This window comes from Mauremys mutica, chromosome 9, assembly GCF_020497125.1.
Source record: "Mauremys mutica isolate MM-2020 ecotype Southern chromosome 9, ASM2049712v1, whole genome shotgun sequence".
Lineage (NCBI taxonomy): Eukaryota > Metazoa > Chordata > Testudines > Geoemydidae > Mauremys > Mauremys mutica.
The window spans coordinates 21449241-21466783 of record NC_059080.1 but is presented as its reverse complement, the minus strand read 5'-3'; the positions used below and the strand labels follow the sequence as shown (position 1 = coordinate 21466783).

Sequence of the window (17543 nt, the reverse complement as noted above, 5' to 3'; positions counted from 1 at the left end):
CATTTTGAATTTTAATCCTATCCTCCAAAGCACTTGCAACCCCTCCCAGCTTGGTATTGTCCGCAAACTTTATAAGTGTACTCTCTATGCCATTAGCCCTGATGAAGATATTGAACAGAACTAGACCCAGGACTTTTCCCTGTGGGACTCCACTTGATATGCCCTTTCATCTGACTGTGAACCACTGATAACTACTCTCTGGGAACGGTTTTCCAACCACTTATGCGGTTGTATTTCCCTAGTTTGTTTATGAGAAGGTCATGCGAGACAGTACCAAAAGCCTTACCAAAGTCAAGATATACCACATCTACCACTTCCCCCCCTACCCACCACAAGGCTTTTTACCCTGTCAAAGAAAGCTATTAGGTTGGTTTGACATGAGTTGTTCTTGACAAATCCATACTGACTCATATTTATCACCTTATCTTTCAGGTGTTTGCAAATTGCTTTTGCATAATAACCCATAGACTGGCCCTTGTGTGAGTAGCCCTATTGAGCAGCTGGCTTCAGTGGGAGTACTTAGCAAGCATTATTCAGCAAGAGGAAGGGTAGCAGAACTGGTTTCCAAGTTATTTGGAGTTTCAGGGTGCTTTTGTTGACTTATCTTGTAATAATTTCATACGTATTTGAAATGTATCCCCAACAAGTCTTTACCAAAGGCATTAATAAATACTTGGAGACAGTGTATTGCTAGTAACTAGTTGTAGTTACCTCTGCTAAGAGAAAGGTAACCAGTTCTCATGCTTCAGGATGACTGCAGCCAGGGATCAGGTAGGCCTGCTGCCTTTTCTATGTACACATTGCAGAGCTAGACATATGCATTGCGGATAGGTTTGGGTTGCCTCTGATGCATCAGTTGTAGAGGTAGATATGCTGGAGGGTAGGGATAGAATCCAGAGTGACCTAGACAAATTGGAGGATTGGGCCAAAAGAAATCTCATGAGGTTCAACAAGGACAAGTGCAGAGTCCTGCACTTAGGATGGAAGAATCCCATGCACCGCTACAGGCTGGGGACCAACTGGCTAAGCAGCAATTCTGAAGAAAAAGACCTGGGGATTACAGTGGATGAGAAGCTGGATATGAGTCAGCAGTGTGCCCTTGTTGCCAAGAAGGCTAACGGCATATTGGGCTGCATTAGTAGGAGCATTGCCAGCAGATCGAGGGAAGTGGCACTGGTAAGGCCACATCTGGAGTATTGTGTCCAGTTTTGGGCCCTCCACTACAGAAAGGATGTAGACAAATTAGAGAGAGTCCAGTGAAGGGCAACGAAAATTATCAGGGCTGGGGCACATGACTTACGAGGAGAGCCTGAGGGAACTGGGCTGCTTTAACCTGCAGAAGAGATGAGTGAGGGGGGATTTGATAGCAGCCTTCAACTACCTGAAGGGGGGTTCCAGAGGATGGAGCTTGGTTGTTCTCAGTGGTGGCAGATGACAGAACAAGGAGCAATGGTCTCAAGTTGCAGTGGGGGAGGTCTAGGTTGGATATTAGGAAACACTATTTTACGGAGGATGGTGAAGCACTGGAATGGGTTACCTAGGAGGTGGTGGAATCTCCATCCTTAGAGGTTTTTAAGGCCTGGCTTGATAAAGCTCTGGTTGGGATGATTTAATTGGTGTTGGCCCTGCCTTGAGCAGGGGATTGGACTAGATGACCTCCTGAGGTCTCTTCCAACCCTAATCGTCTATGATTCTATGAATTGTGCCTCAAAGCACTTAAGCATGTGCTTAACTTTAAGCATATAAATAGTCCAATTGACATCAATGCTACCTATATGCTCAAAGTAAGCACATGCTTAAACACTTTGCCTGATCACTGCAGCACTTGATGGCCCAACAAGCTGATCTGATCTCTTAAGACCTCTGTGCCCATGTTTTAGGTCACTGAATATCTTTTGTAGCCTTATTTTTACCATCTGCTATGCTACATCAGTTGACCTGTTCTGTAGGAAACAGTGATAATTTCCCTCTTACAGAATGCTTGAGGAAAGGATAGAAGCAGTTAAGGAGATGAAACGGAAAGTGCAATAAAGTGTGTTGGTGGTGAACTAGAAAGTTTTCAGTACTATTAACAGCAGCTTATTTCATGAACTGTCATACAGCATTTCCCCGATTACTCTGGAGTCAGCCTGCATATTTATTAAGAGGAAACATTTAAAGGACCACTAGCTGCAATACACCAGAAAGAGAAAGTGTGGAAAATGAGACTGACAAGGAAGAAGCCTCCAAACTCTGTCAGATAAACTCGATGAAACTTTAATCAGATGATTAAGAGACAGCATAAACCTTTGCATTTTGGGTTTGTTTTGTTTTGTTTTTTTTAAACCAGTGTCCTAAATGAATCATCCCATTTGGAACCAGCTTGCTGTTAACATAGACATACACACACATGCACTTACAGGCATAGACACACATGCCCAGCCAAGATTCCTTCAGAATTGGTTTGATGTTGAGCGAGCGAGTCAACCTCAGATTTCAGCAACATACTGGGATTTGCACTACTTATTGGATTGGGGGAAATGTAATAATATCAGAGCATGTGCCTTAAGATAGCATTAAGCCAATTCTCCACCTTCTTTAACTCCATTAGATGTAAAGTGGATGAGTAGCATTGGCTTGTGCTCCTTCCCAGCAGACTAAGTTGTGAGATATTTTTTACAGACAGTGATTCAGATTCTTCTTCCAGTAACAGCCCTGCAGCCCCATGCAACTTCAGTGGGTGTAGCTGAGAGTAGAATTTAGCCTGGTGTATCCTAGAATAATTAAAATGGGAGCTAGAAAAGTCTGGTTTGGCCTGGTTTTTAAAAAGAGCCTATCACAGTTACCAGGCTAGCTGCACCACTGTCCCTTCTCGGTCACCTTGAGTGCAGCCCCAACAGGTGTCAGGTCATGGACCCCCACCTCCCCTGGGGTGGAACTCTGCAGTTCACCACTCTCAGACTAGCACCTGGGTTTACAGTCCCTGCGTGCCAACCATGACTAACTTAGCAGGTCCAATGGGGGCCAGATCCTGCAAAGGTTTCTCTTCAGAAGCCTCTGACAGCATACATTTGCAGTGAAACTGAGTCTCCAAAATAAGGCATGATTTATTTTGCCCAAAAGGTACACAACACATAAAGAGGTGGATAACAAAGACTTTCACACATATTGCCTGACCTAAACTTAACCTTGCCATCCATAACTCAGGAGGATCTGGCTTATTTCCCGTCTCAGAGTTGGAAGAAACAGCTTATGCTGTTTGAAGCCTGGTCCCTCTCTCTGAGTGTCTCAGGCTTCTCACTGAAACATCCTGGCCAGTTGCTCTGACCACTTCCCCTTCCTTTCTGCCAGGTTTAGGTTCCCTTAACAATCAAGTCTATTAGGTCATGTAGTGCATCCCTTATTGCCAATGCAGGATTGCTCAGTGCACTGTATTTCACACTGACTTGTCCATTCCACTTTTAAGTGACTCTAACAACAGTAGAGTGACCAGACAGCAAGTGTGAAAAATTGGGATGGGGGTGGGGGGTAATTAGCACCTATATAAGAAAAAGCCCCAAATAACAGAACTGTCCCTATAAAATCAGGACATCTGGTCACCCTAAACAGCAGGGACTTCAAAACTCCTTTATTGTATCTAACCATCAGGATTGTTTGCCAGTACCCCTGGTAACAATTCCTCTCCCTCTTCAGTGTTTGCAGCCTTCAAAAACTGGTAGACACTTATCAAATCCCCTGTTTAGTCTTTTTCTATCCCCATGTATGGTAGCAAGTAACATATTCACTTCTCGTTCACATAATGCTTTTTGGCATACATTCCTAGAGGCTTTCAAAATCCCCAGCCAACATTTTCAGATGAGACTAGTGATTCTGGGTGCCTCAATTTTTGGCTGTTCAACTTGGGGCTCCTTAAAGAGGTCTGATTTTCAAAGGCTTGATGCTTAGCACTTTCTACAAATTAGATCCCATTAAGGAGTCTCAAGTTGGCCATTCAAAAGTTAAGGCTCCCCAAATCATTAGTCATGAATGTTAGCTTTTCCTGGACATAGCAACATAGGATTCATTATGCCATATAAGACCACTAGTCTGTCTAATCAGGTAACTTGACTCTATCAGGGGTCTTAACCTAATGATTCATAAGGAAGGAATGATATCCCCTTGTTTTGTAATTTATGCAAGCCTATGTGGGGTGGGATCTCCTTTCTGAATCCCACGAGCGAGCGATAAATGCTATGAATGCTATGTAAAAATCCACTAAGAGTTAAATTCTCAGCTGGTATAAATTGGCATAGCTCCATCAGCTAAGGCTTTGGCTCCAGAATGCATTCTCTTCTTAGCTGCCAAGTCTTCCTGCTACCCTCATTCATATTAAGTGACTTGACCTCATGCCCAGCTAACCTCAACTCACAAAAATACTGACCCAGATTCCTCCCAAGGGTCATACCATCCTAATTTCTTCTGACATCTCAAACCTCTGCAGCTCAGTTGTCAAACATTCCCAGTTTCCAAGTGTCTTCTACCTGGAAATCAGATGGCATCTTAAGGGTTAACCGGCCCATTTGTTAAACTCTTTTTTAAAAGGGAGGGGAGGCACACTTGTATTTTCAGATATAATCAAGGTCATTTCCCTTTGTTCACAAAGCTTTCCACACTGCAGATGAAAGAATGTCATTACTGGGTGGAAATCATGTTATCATACTACTTCCCTGCAAATATGTAAAAGACATGGTGCAAATCCCATTGCTCATAAATTACATGGGCTGCAAACTGAACCTTCCAAAGCCCATGAGTGCCCATTATACAGTTACCCCGTGGAACTAGCCACAGCATTTTTCAGTGTTTTCAATCTGAAAGTATCAATGGTGATTATGATTTTCATAACACAGATGAAATTGGTTCTTCACTGGAGGAATTACTAATCCAGTTAGAATCTGACCTGAGATACAGTTAGGATCTCCAAAGCTAAGCAAGGACAGACTGGATGAATATTTGGATAGGAGACCTCCAAGGAATACCTAAGTGCAAAAGGAAATGACCTTGGTGACTAAATAAGGGCAGGGGCGGCTCTAGGCATTTTGCCGCTCCAAGCACGGCAGGCAGGCTGCCTTCGGCGGACCTCCGAACCCGCGGGACCAGCGGACCCTCCGCAGGCAATCTGCTGAAGGCAGCCTGCCTGCCGCCCTCGCGGCGCCGGCAGAGCGCCCCCCGCGGCTTGCCGCCCCAAGCAAGCGCTTGGCATGCTGGGGCCTGGAGCCGCCCCTGAATAAGGGGCACTCCTGCTTCTGAGTCAGTTCTGAACAAATACTCCAGCAGAGTGCTGAGAGGGTCATCTGTCGGGTGAGATGTGAAACTGACCTCTTGCCTTCATTAGAGACCGCCAAGGACGGTTTGAAGAGTAGAGATGTTTCCCCCCCCATGTCATGCCCAGACTTCCAGTTGAGTGATTCTGACCACCTAACTTCTCCCTGTAGTTGCAGTTAGATAATATTTTTCTTCCTATCTAGTTCTAAATTGTCATGTAGATTTGCTGTGTGCTGTTAATAAGTGTCACCCCGGCAGTGGCTGTATTTCAGTGAGCGAACTCTGTAGTTCAATAAAATGGACAGTGCAAGGAGTGTTTCCTCATCAAATGATGAATACTTGGGCACTGCTTCCTGTTGAAGGGGCATGCTGCGTGGTACCCCACAGGAATACGTCAGACATAAGGCAACCGAACTTGTGATGAGGTTGAGTGCGCCTCCTAAGAGGTGTGAATTCCCTCACTGCTGTTGAGACTCAGGAGAATTGAGGGTTTGCACCATAGGACACTCTCCATTCACCAGCAATACAGCACCAACTTCAGCCAACGCTGAACTAGAAAACATTTATATTTTATCACCCATCTTTTAAATCCAGCTAATAGATAGGCAAGTTGTTTAGATGCCTGTGTAGAGGAAAGGGACATGAAATAGCTACCAATGAAGGCATGAGAGAAATCCTTAAAGGGTCATGATCGAATAAGCATAGAAAGACATCTTATATTTGGCTTTACTCTTTTAATTCTTTCAGTGCCAGGGAATTCCTTCCGAGAGCACAAGTACAAAAGGCATTTTGGAAAAAAGTTAGGAGCAAAGTAGAGATGGCTTGAAATCCTTTCAGGGTTTTTGGTGTTTAGGGTTTTTTTTTAAGATGAGAAACCTAAGTGATTCAAACTGACATTGCCTAGCACTGAAATACTGCTCATTTTCAATTGACAATACATCATCTCTCTTCGTTGCATTTGGCCGAACAAAACGGCAAAGCTACTTTTTTTTTTGTTTGATGCTGAACAGCATTCCCTCAACCCCAGTCCCACTGAACAATCTGACTATGCTGCTGCAACCCTTGGATTCTACCTGGGTGCAGAGTTCTGCATGAACCAGCAGAAGGAGCTCCAAGTCTGATCACGACTTGTGTAACTGTTTCCCTGTGCCTAGGGAAAAGCAGCGTGACTGCTGTGCCTGGAAATCTTTCCTTATCTATTGATTCTTCCCTTTGCATTTTGAATTCTGTTCACAGAGGCAGCCTGAGATTGCAGCATTCTTCATTGGAAAGGAGCTTGGCTCATTTTTTCCGGTTAAATTGCAATGGAGTTATGGCTTTGCATATAAAAAAAAATCCTTAAAGAGACAATTTAGCACGGCTACTTGAAGTTCTGATGAGGGAGAAAACCAGCTCAGTTCAGATACAAATATATTAACCCTTCATTCATTCTGAGAACTAGTCTTGTTCTGAGGTTCTGAATATGTTCTGGTAAGTGGGATTTTTCTCCCACATCCAGTGTTTCACCATGCCCCAAAATACACCGATACCCGAAGAAAGGCCATTCTTGTGGCGTTTTTATCTGCTATTGGAGGTGACATGTTGAAAACCTCACGAGAAAAGCTGCTCTTGTGGGATTGCTGAATTTACTCTGCAGAGCACAAATACTCATATTTGCATGCACACAAATGCAAGGGCAAAATAGCACATGCCTCCATGTCTGTAGCTGTAGTAATTGCTTGCACAAGTTAGACGTACAGTTTTGACAGTTTAGCCCCTCTTTGCTTTCACCTGGTGCCCAGGGGAGCTGGAGCCAATTTGCCCCCTCCTTCTATGCAAATTAGATCAGCCTCAGGACTTCTCTAATTTAGGTAAGCTGTCATGGTCATGGATCGCTGGAACCCAGCATGATTTGGCCACATTCCCTCTTTCCCCATCACACTTCATCTTCTGCCACTACGTGGAGTGAGCCACCAGGGATTATTATAGAGCTGGCTATGCCGGTTCGATACCAGGTGGGGATTTCCCCATGCCACAGGCATCTTCAGATGCTGAGCTAGAGTGTAGATGCCTGAGCAGTCTAATTGGAGGATGGAGGTATCCTGCTGTCTCTTATGATATCCTAGAGCCAAATCATTTAAGATTTGGCCGTGGCCCTCTCTCTGTAATGATGGGGCATCAAGCACTCAGTGGAACTGGCATTCTACTGTGCAAGCATCTTACTCACGATTCACATATTTTGAGGTAGGAACAATAAGCTTGTAAACATATGAGATTAGCAAATCAGATCAAGCATCCAAGAGCCTACCAAAGAGGTGTAGGAACCAAACAGATTGTTGTTTTCAGCTTGACTTGGAACACATAACTGTGATGAAGTTGGTTAGGGTTACTAAGTCATGAATCATGCAGCAACTTTTGTCCATGCTAAAAATGAAAAAGGATGACTGTACTTCCTGGATTGGATAGAGAGCAATATGAGTAGTAGTATTTGTTATCAGATAAAACAAATGGTCATTTAATTTCTTTGGAGAAATCAGTCCCATTTCCATATTCCTCGTCTCAAAGCACAATTCGAAGAAATCCAGGAAATGTTTCCATTCAGTCTCAAATCTGGTTGGTTTTTAACCAGCCTTGATTGGTATTTACAATAACAAAGGGGAGTAAATTACTTCTCTTCCCTCTCCAGACATATTAAACTCTTAGCTTGTTATAATGGAAGAACCTATATAATGATGCACCAAGATTAAATGGTTGGCAGCTTAGCTTCACATAATAATGCAGTGCATTTTGTGAGAGTATAATTCTTTGCCTGTAATTGCTTTGAACATATATCGCACCTCCCATCCCCATATCCCAAAGCACTGGCACATGAAAGTGTGTGTTTGTTTGCTGATAGGTATTGCTGACAACATGCAGAGAATCGAATCTCTCGTATGCCAGTCACTGTGGTATCTAGGTGCTAATTTAATATTTTGCCTTCTCTGACACCTCCCACCTGCAGATCTCAAAGCATTTTACAAACGTTAATTAATTTAGCTTCATAACCCTCATATGAGGAAGGTGGGTATTGTCCTCATTTTTCAGATGGGGAAACTGATCACAATAGGCTGGCCCACCACCTCCTGCAGTATAACCCAGGGGAGCAGGAGATCTCCATAATGTTCCCCCCACATTGTTTTATTGGGGGGCTGCCCTACCCACAGAATGAGTAGCAGGTTCTGCAGGCAACAGAGGGGATCAGCAGAAGGCCAGAACTTTCTGCATTTCCTTCGAAGCTCTGATGTTCCCTCTGCTCTCCCCTGCTTCCTGGCAGTGTAGCTTCCATTTTATCATACTGCTTAAGAAGGGAATTACCCTTCATGGATGGTCTCAGCAAGAGGGAAGTATAACCAGTGGCCATATTACCTTTCCCTGGTAATCTCCACAGGCATAGTGATGGTTGTCCCCTCAGCCCCACCATCACCAGTTCAGGGCTACCCATCCTCTACCTCCCCCACAACCACCCATGTGGATCCCAGTTCCATAGAGCATCGTCTGCAGGGTTCTGTGTCTTAAAGACAGTGGACCCCTCACCCCTTCTGCATCAGAGGAGGCCCTCTCTGGCTCAGAGAGGTTGTAATTTGCTCAAGGTCACATAGAAATTATGTGACAGAGCTAGTAATAGACACCAGGACTTCAGACTCAGTATTATACCTCAGCCACAAGACCATCCTTTCTTTGGAATACCTCGCCTTGGAGATAGGGCTGGGAAGTTAGCAGTCAGTGACTCTTGTGAGATTCCCAGTACTTTCTGGTTTAGAAGCTGAAACCAGGCTGGTGAATTTAAAACAAGCCATTAGGGAAAAGTCCCACAGGACTTAGCAGAGGAAGCAATGACTTCTGTCTTTTGAAACCAACAAATGGAATTCTATAGAAGAGGTACAGTTCTCTACAATGTAACAATTCTATAGATAAGGCTTCACTTTTTCCATAATAGAGTGATTTCTAGATAACCATATCTAATGGTTCTATAGGGCTCTCTTGGCTTAAATTATATAGGACTTTTCCATAAGAGAAAAGCAAAACTCCACCAAAACAAAAGTAATTGATCTTTCTCAAATCTCCAACTAGCTTGCTAGTTTAGGTTGCATTTGGCGTGAGGGTTTAAGTTAGTTGCGAATTTCATCCCTAGAATTGCCTTCTACTGCTCGTGTCCCCATTGGTTGGGGCCTTGGTTTTTAAAGCTGTAGCAAGTAATAGCATGAGTACGTCTTTTGACCCAACTGAACTCTGACTGACCTCTTTCTTTTTCCCTTCCCCACCATCAATGCAGGTGTCAGCTACTCCAGGTCGGTTCCTCCAGCCTATCCACCACCCCAGGATCCATTAAATCAGGGACAATACATGGTGACAGATGGTATATCCCAGTCCCAGGTCTTCGAGTTCACCGAACCCAAACGCAGCCAGTCACCATTCTGGCAAAATTTCAGCAGGTTAACGCCATTCAAAAAATAATACCTAGAGTGAGATGGAGAATTTTAAAATAAAAATTTTAAAAAATTAAAAATAAAAATAAATAAATAAAATTATATTTATAGATGGACCTTTTTTCGGAGAAGCACTGTTGCAATTAAAAATAATTATATATATACACACACATATATATATATCTATCTATATATATATATATAGAAGGACCAAAAACTTTTTTGTTGTTGTTTTTGGGAAGCAAACTACTACTAGATACTAGGAAGCACCAATGACTTCTACTCATGTGCCCGATTTTATTTTATTTAATTGGTCAGACAACATCATTTTTTCTCTTCATTTTTTTTTTTGTCCAACTTGTCATTGTCTCTCCAGGACGATTTCTTGCTCGTTGTCGGTTTGTCACTGAAGTTCCTTACAGGCCACATTGGTGTATATTTTATTTTATTTATGCCTTTTATTTTTCTATTTTAGAGGTGGGGAAGATCTCTGCTCCCTTCCCCCTTTGCTCCCCACCCCTTGACTGTCCCCAGACTTCTTTTTTCAATGAACAGCATTTTCCCCCAGCATTCTCTGTTCTGAGTCATTTCAGTCTGGGTGTGCTCTGTTGTGCACTGTGATATGCTGCTCAGTACTTCTATTGCTTAACTGTTTTTATAGGTGTTCTTGGGCCAGGGAGGGGGGGTGTAAACAAACAAAAGGGGGGAACAGATCTTTATTATGTGAGAGATGAGTTCTGTTCAATTGATTTGTTGCATCTTTAAACTGTGTTTCATTTCAATGCTGTGTGTTTCAATCACACATGCCATTCCCAGTAATGTCGAAAGAGAACAATGGGGGGCTTGTTTTGTTTTGTATTTCATTTTATTTTATTTTCTCTGGAGATTTTTTTAGCTGAGAAATTACCCTGTGAGATGTCCAGTACTAGCTTTTTCCTACATAAAGATGACAGATGTTTTAAAATTGGTTGATGGCCTCATGTCCTGCATTCTAGGTAGAGAAAAAATAGTTATTGAACACAAACAAAATGGCCAGTTTTCTTTCTGCAGGAAGTAACTCAGAGGACCCATTTCCCCCCACCCACACACACACACGCAGCATCACTGTTATGAACCATTGATTACAGTTTACAGGAGCAACGATCCTAGATGTAACAGCCATTGCTGTACTTGCTTTCTGGTCTGTTACATTTTATTTAAGTATCCCTAGCTTTGCCTTGAGCCCCAAACTACCAAACAGGACATTCGCTGACAATGATGACCTATTAGGTTAAGGATCATTGCTTAAGTAATCAAAAACATTTACTCAACATTTAATGCCTCCAACCTGTGGAAGAAGTTGGAAATTGCCTTTCAGAACAGATTGCACTGAAATCAGTGTCTGAGAAGTCTTGCCATGTGACCAGGACTACATATCCAAATGTAGACCAGCAATCAGACTAGTCTAAACTGCAGCAATGGTTCAGCAAACTTGCACCATTGTCAATAGGCTGCACAGTAATTAGTTAACCTCTCTGTGTCTCTTTCTCTCTCTTTTTCTCACTCTGTATTCAGAGCTGCATTTTCAATGATGCCTCCTACAATTTCACCCTCAGATTTTAACCCTCAAACACATTAGTTTGCATGTACGGAAGCCTGCAGTTCGGCTCGCAAAACAGATCATTGCATTCACAAATACCTTTTTGCTTGGGCAAATGCTCCCATAAAAAGGTGTACGTGAAAATTTTGCAAGTGCTATTCTGTAGGCTCCTTTGAAAACGTGGGGCGAAATGATCCAAACTCTAATTTGTATTGACTCGTTTCTTTTGAATCTTATCTGCCATCCAAGCAAATCAGGCTAGCTACCAGTACGGAGAAATGCATAGGGGGGGAGCACAGATTTAATTTTTCACCTGAAAAATAAGAACCTGTGAAGACCACCAGTGAATGATTTCAATATTTCCATGCAGTTTATTCTCTTGTAGGGCTAGAGCAAGCACTAAGATAGAGGCACCATGCCATGTTATAAGGACGTGACCTTTCTTCCCATCTAAAGCACAAAGATTATCTCAGCACTTTCTTTGCTACTTGAGAAAATATAAATAAGCAGCAAAGAAAGTCTAGTATTTTAAAGAGAGGAAGGCTCCCCCCGATATGTAAATGATATACAGTAGGCAAAAAAAAAAAGTCAAATCAGGAGGCAACCCAATTTCTTTTACCAGAAAAAAATTTTAAATACTCATTTGTATCTCTGCATTTTTTTATGGTGAACAGCTCAGATTTTAATACAGAATATGTGGCAATTATTATTGTTGTTTGTTTAATAGGATGAGTGTTTAGAGAAGTGAATGAGATGATTCCTCAAAAGTTGTAACATAAAGGATGAAACAAAACGTCTTACAATTTCTGAATGGCTGGAGAGAGAGACACAGAGAGAGAAAGATTAGTGCCTCCTTGTCAATATGATGAAAATTACACCTGTACCTTTGCCTTTTTAATTGCTTAAGGGAGAAAAGTAACAAGCACATTAGTTAAGCCTGTTCATCTACTGTTTTATGCCTCTGAGAGTGAGAATGAAACCTCCATTATTTTTATGAGAAGATGCTTCCTTAATATTCAGCACTAGAAAAAAGAAACAACGCGGCCACACCATTATTTGCATCATAAATCAAGATTCCCTTGATCTGACAAGGCCACTTGCTGGACTCACAGCTTCTTGCTTACATGGAAAACCAAAACAAAACAGCTTTGCTCACTTTAAACTACCTGCACCAAAGCCAAGCAGCAGGTAAAGCAGATGCAGGCCTGTGTTCCAGAGCAAAGCGGGGTTGGCCCTCAGTCATGGCATTCAAGAAAGCTCTTCCCATCCATAAGTTGCCAAGGTGCTGCAAGAAATGAAGCATTAATAGAAAGACGAACCAGCAATGGGTCCCACTTTTACTTACTTATTAATTATGGAATAGAGAGCTGGGTTGGGCGGTCTTGTATACTTGAAAGCTCCAGGAACACTTTAGATCTGATCAAATTGGGGGCGATTTTTGACTTAGCATGTTATATAGATTTTCATTTCAATTCCAGACAAGAGGAACCCACATACCGTTCCAGGGCAATAGAACAAGAGAGTTGTAACAGACTTAGATGTACACAGAATTTCTCCAGCTGAAACTATATATATATATAATATAAAAAACCTCCTCTTCCATAGGTAAATGATGCGCATTACCCCTTGACCTAGCAGAGGATGTAAGTTCAAGACTTTTGCCTCCCCACCCTCTCCAAAAGATAAAACAAGAACCAACCAAGGTGCATCTAACAGTTGTAAATAGAAAATAATACATAGAAAAATATATTTGAAATCTGTTTCAGTTCTTGGATGGGCACTAGCCATCCACTGCAACGTTATTGATAGTACACTGTGGTGCTTTGGGTTTCTGGTTTTGTTCTCTTTATGCTCTGTCATCTTTTCATTGCAGCTACATTTCAGGGAACATGTATATTTAGTAGCTTTTGTAAGTTCTGCATGGCATCACCAAGCTTATTTTTCCTTGAGAAGATCAAAAGAGTCCAGAGGAGTTTAAAGGCACTATGCTGATGCGGACTTGTAGCAGAGAATGAAAAAGAACAATCAAGGTTTTTAAAATACAAGTTTGAAGCCAAATACTGATATTTTAGTGCTTTGGGGGTTTTAACAGTATGGGTAAAAAAATGGATTTTGGTAACCCAGCTGATCCACACTTGCCAGTTTTATTATTTTGTTTATATTGAACTGTTTGACCCTGTCAAACAAGTGTCTAAGTTGTGTGTATAAAACAAAACAAAAAAAGTGTTGACAAAAAGTGTTGTAAAGACACTGAGCCTTATGAAAATATTTATGGAGTTAAATAAAAAGAAATGAAAAGGCATCTGAAGGCATTTTTAAATCATTTTCCTCGCAGAGTGGTCTTACTCTTTTTCCCAAGGACGTGCAAGAATTGTCTGAATGGGGGGCTGGTTTGTCAGCAAAGCAGCCAGTAAGCAATTCATATGGAGCCAGAAAAGGGGTTGGAGTGTCTCCCGAGAAATAAGCCACACTCCTTGCCTATGCCCTCCACTGAACTGAGCTGAAACAATTGATTAAGGATGAGAGGTTCAATTCTTACAAAATACTGGATTTCAAGTCTGATTCTGCATTAAGTAGAGTTCAGGGGGAGACTTCCCCAGAAACATTGTTTTAAATGATGGTTTTGATTACTAAATTCTGGTCAGTTTACAACAAAAAAGAAAGGCCACAAAATTCACCCAACAGACATCAAGTTGCTGATACATTGGTGTTAACATAAGAAAAATCCCTGAGCATATTGATAGTATAGCACGGGCAGTATTTTTCTGAGCAAGAAGCCAGTGCCTCTGTCCTTCTCTGTCCCTCTTGTCCCCTGCTGCCCCCCCACTCCCCCCCTACAATCCATTACAAATGTTGGCTCAAAAAAATGTGACCACATTCTCAACTTGGTCTTCCCTAGAAGTGAAAGGAGATGGTGACCCTCAAGAAGAAACGGAAGGTTACACAGTGCCCACTCCAGAGACACCCTGATGTTTCTCAGGGGAAGACAATAGGCCTGAGTTAGTACCAAAAATTGGTTTGCAGTTAAGACAACTCTAATTATTTAACCCTTGTGTTTAGATCAGTTAGCAATCCCCATGCTGATACCACCTTATCTAGAATGTATAGAGACAACACTGTAAGAGCCCAGAAGCGGCTGCATCCAAACAGATACCAATCTCAACAAATAACTCTCTCTCTGTCTCCCCTTTCACTCTCTGTTTTCTGGATGCTTTCCTGGGTGACTGGTTGTCAGCATGCTAGCATGGTGAGGGACTGGAGGATCAGCCCACTCATGTTGGCAAACCAATCAGCAAGGGAAATAAAAAAAGAAAAGGAGAAATCATCAGTGCTACATGAATTACAGAGAGACTGCTGCAGCATTGCAAGCAGAGTGTTTATTCCAGAGTCTGTGGGGGCTAAGAAGTGAGATCAATGGAATAAAACATCACAGATTTGCCATTTCCTTCTCTTCTATTAATACACCAAAAAAGCTTCATTGTATTGTATAAATTTTGCTTGCAGTGAAAATATTGATGATTCTTCTATTACAGTGATTTTATTTCTGTTATACCAAATGATTGATATGGCTTGGACCTATGGTGGTTTTTTGTTTTGACTTGAGGATGTTGGTGAAATAGCTGTTTGTTGTTGTTGTTTTTAAAAGTACATGATTTTTAACCTTAATGTCCCTTTAATTTTCTACTTTCTGGTTGGCTTAGTGGACAGAGCCAATCGGAGACTGGTTCAACCATTAGCGTACAGGCGTTATGTAGGTACACGTTTTATTCATTTTTGTTTTCTTGGTCTTTCTTCGAACATCAGGCATTCAGACACGTTACCATGGGCTTCAGACATCCAGCATTCACAGATTGCCGTGGACTTCATTTGGTATAGCAGAAGAGAGGCCAAATTTTAAACTGTTTCACATCTTGGGCTACTCCACTGGGTCATATTTTGTTCTCATATACTACTCAGAGTAGCTTCCTGATTTTAGTGCTGATATTACCAATGTACACTGGTGCACCAGGCCCTGATTCAGCAATTCATTTAAGCACATGCTTAAGTTTAAGCATGTGATTAAGTCCATCACTCTTCACCATAGCACTTAAACATGTCAATAAGTGCTGTGCTGAATTGGGATTTATTTTTTGCTCAACATTCAACACATGCTGAAGTGCTTTGCTGAATCAGAGCCTAAATAGTGAAATCATGGACATTAGAGAAATGACCTGAAAATGATTTTGTCTCCATTAATTATGTCTGGTTTGGTTGTTCATATTACATCTGCTAACTGCAGCATTACCCTAGCTGCATGTCTGTGAACTGCAATGTCAGGCAACATACATGCCGAATACATCATATACCCATCACCTTGAGTGGCAGATGCCAGGCACCTGGGCAACATAGTCTCTAAAATATGGAGGCTAAGGGATGCACAAGGTAGTACCTGAAATGATACAAATACTGCCGAACCAACACACTCTGCATCCGAGTGATTTATGTTTTAGCAATGCATACATGGTTGTGGTATAGAGTACAAGTGCTTTTAGCAAGCATTCTTTGCGTCTGACTAGTGAAGCTGGACTGTAGGTCCAGGCACAACCGAGTGACAAGAAGACCCTATTCTTCTGTACCGAATCAGCACCAGCCTTTGCATGTACAGTACTGGTTCAGCATCCTCCAATGCAAAACAATGTGTGCACATGTACCAACTATGCAGGATTATTCCAGACGGAAGTTGAATTGTGTGTTGGAGGGGGTTTTTTCCCTTAAATTTGTTGTTCAGTATTTGCCTCATTTTTCCACCTCTCAGGATCAAATTCATCCCTTGCACAATTCCTCCTCGTTCTGCAGCTGAAATAGCTCCAGTGCATGCAATGACCATAAAGCTGCTGAGCTCTTGAGAATGGGCAATTAACCATTGCTAATGCTGGACAGGACGGTCCCTACTACTGTTCTGAAATGTTCTCTCACCCCAAGAGCATCACTAAGAATGTGGCTCCATCTCCAGTTTGTTCCCTGCCCCAAAACCTTTGGCTTCTCCTTTTCCCACCAAAGCTGGCAATCTAAATCCAGTCGCGTCATGTGCTGCTTTTGATTGCTTTGGACATTTAACGTTTTCTCCTTCTAATATTGCTTACAACAACAGCAGTGACAAAAATCTGTAAGACAAGAACACTGTTTGTTTTAATTTTTCATAAAGGAGGGCATATAAAAAATTAATCTTTTGCTGGAGCAAAAGCTTCATAAGTGTCCCGAGAGGCGCTCCAAACATGGACATGTGGCTCTGACACAGACCTCACCCCCTGCCACTCTGTCTCTTCACCTGCCCTCCAGCCAGAGGGAAGAACTGTTAACAGGGTTTGGGGAAAGGAGGAAAAAGGGATACTTGCCGATGCCGCTAATTCTTAATATATAGTCCCCATTTCTGTAGTATCTGAGCACCTCACAATCTTATCCCCGGGAAGTAGAGAGAATCTGTCTGCTGTCTCCATTTTACAGATGGGGAGCTGAGGTTCAGAAGGACAGATTTTCAAAGGTATTTTCATAGAATCTCATAGAATCTCAGGGTTGGAAGGGACCTCAGGAGGTCATCTAGTCCAACCCCCTGCTCAACCCCTTTTTGGCTCCTAAAGATTCAGATAGGTGCCTAGTGAGACTTTTCAAAAGTGTCTAGGTGTCTAAGGATTTCAGTGGGAATTAGGCAGCTAGGCTCCTTTGAAAATCCCTCTTTGGTGCCTAGCTGCATCTTTAGGCACCAAAATAGTTTTGAATATCTGGCCCTGAGAGACTAAGTGATTTGACCAAGGTCACACAGGAAGTCTGTGGCGGAACATAGAATTGCAAATTGAACCTTGGTCTCCTGAGTTCCAAGCTAGCATTTTAGCGACTGGGTTATCCTTCCTGCCATATTGGTGGGGTGATCACTCTTTGCTGGAAGTTTGTTGGTATATTTTAAATATTTAATTAAATATTTTTGGGTCAGTTTGCTTTTATAAACACTTTGAAGCATAACTTCGTCAGACCGGACTGGGATCCTCACTAGTTTGGGAAATGGAAACTTGAGTGATCCAATCTTTGGAGCAAAATGTGGTTGTGTAATATATAAGCAAACCTGATCTGCAACACAGAAGTTCATGGGAACTTTGTCATGGACTTCAATGGGTGTGGGATCGGACCCATAGCAAAGCTTGTTTGAAGCAACCATGCACAAGGGATTAGCAAAAAGTCATTGTATGATGGCAGAGTTGGGCTGC

The 17543-nt window shown here is 42.1% G+C and overlaps 1 protein-coding gene across 11 annotated transcripts in view; it reads left to right on the top strand.

Annotated features, from left to right (window-relative positions):
* Positions 1-13572, top strand: part of ARHGEF9 (Cdc42 guanine nucleotide exchange factor 9) — a 306568-nt gene extending 292996 nt beyond the window's left edge. For 6 of the 11 annotated variants that reach the window (XM_045031341.1, XM_045031339.1, XM_045031340.1 and 3 more), the window contains one exon: positions 9572-9810. In XM_045031341.1, coding sequence (XP_044887276.1) covers positions 9572-9753 — 182 coding nt within the window. In that variant the 3' untranslated portion in view covers positions 9754-9810. Of the gene's footprint in view, positions 1-9571; positions 9815-12909 lie in introns of those variants that run through there. The other 5 variants (XM_045031342.1, XM_045031350.1, XM_045031349.1 and 2 more) reach the window with 5 other exon arrangements.
* Positions 13573-17543: the final 3971 nt, after the last annotated feature.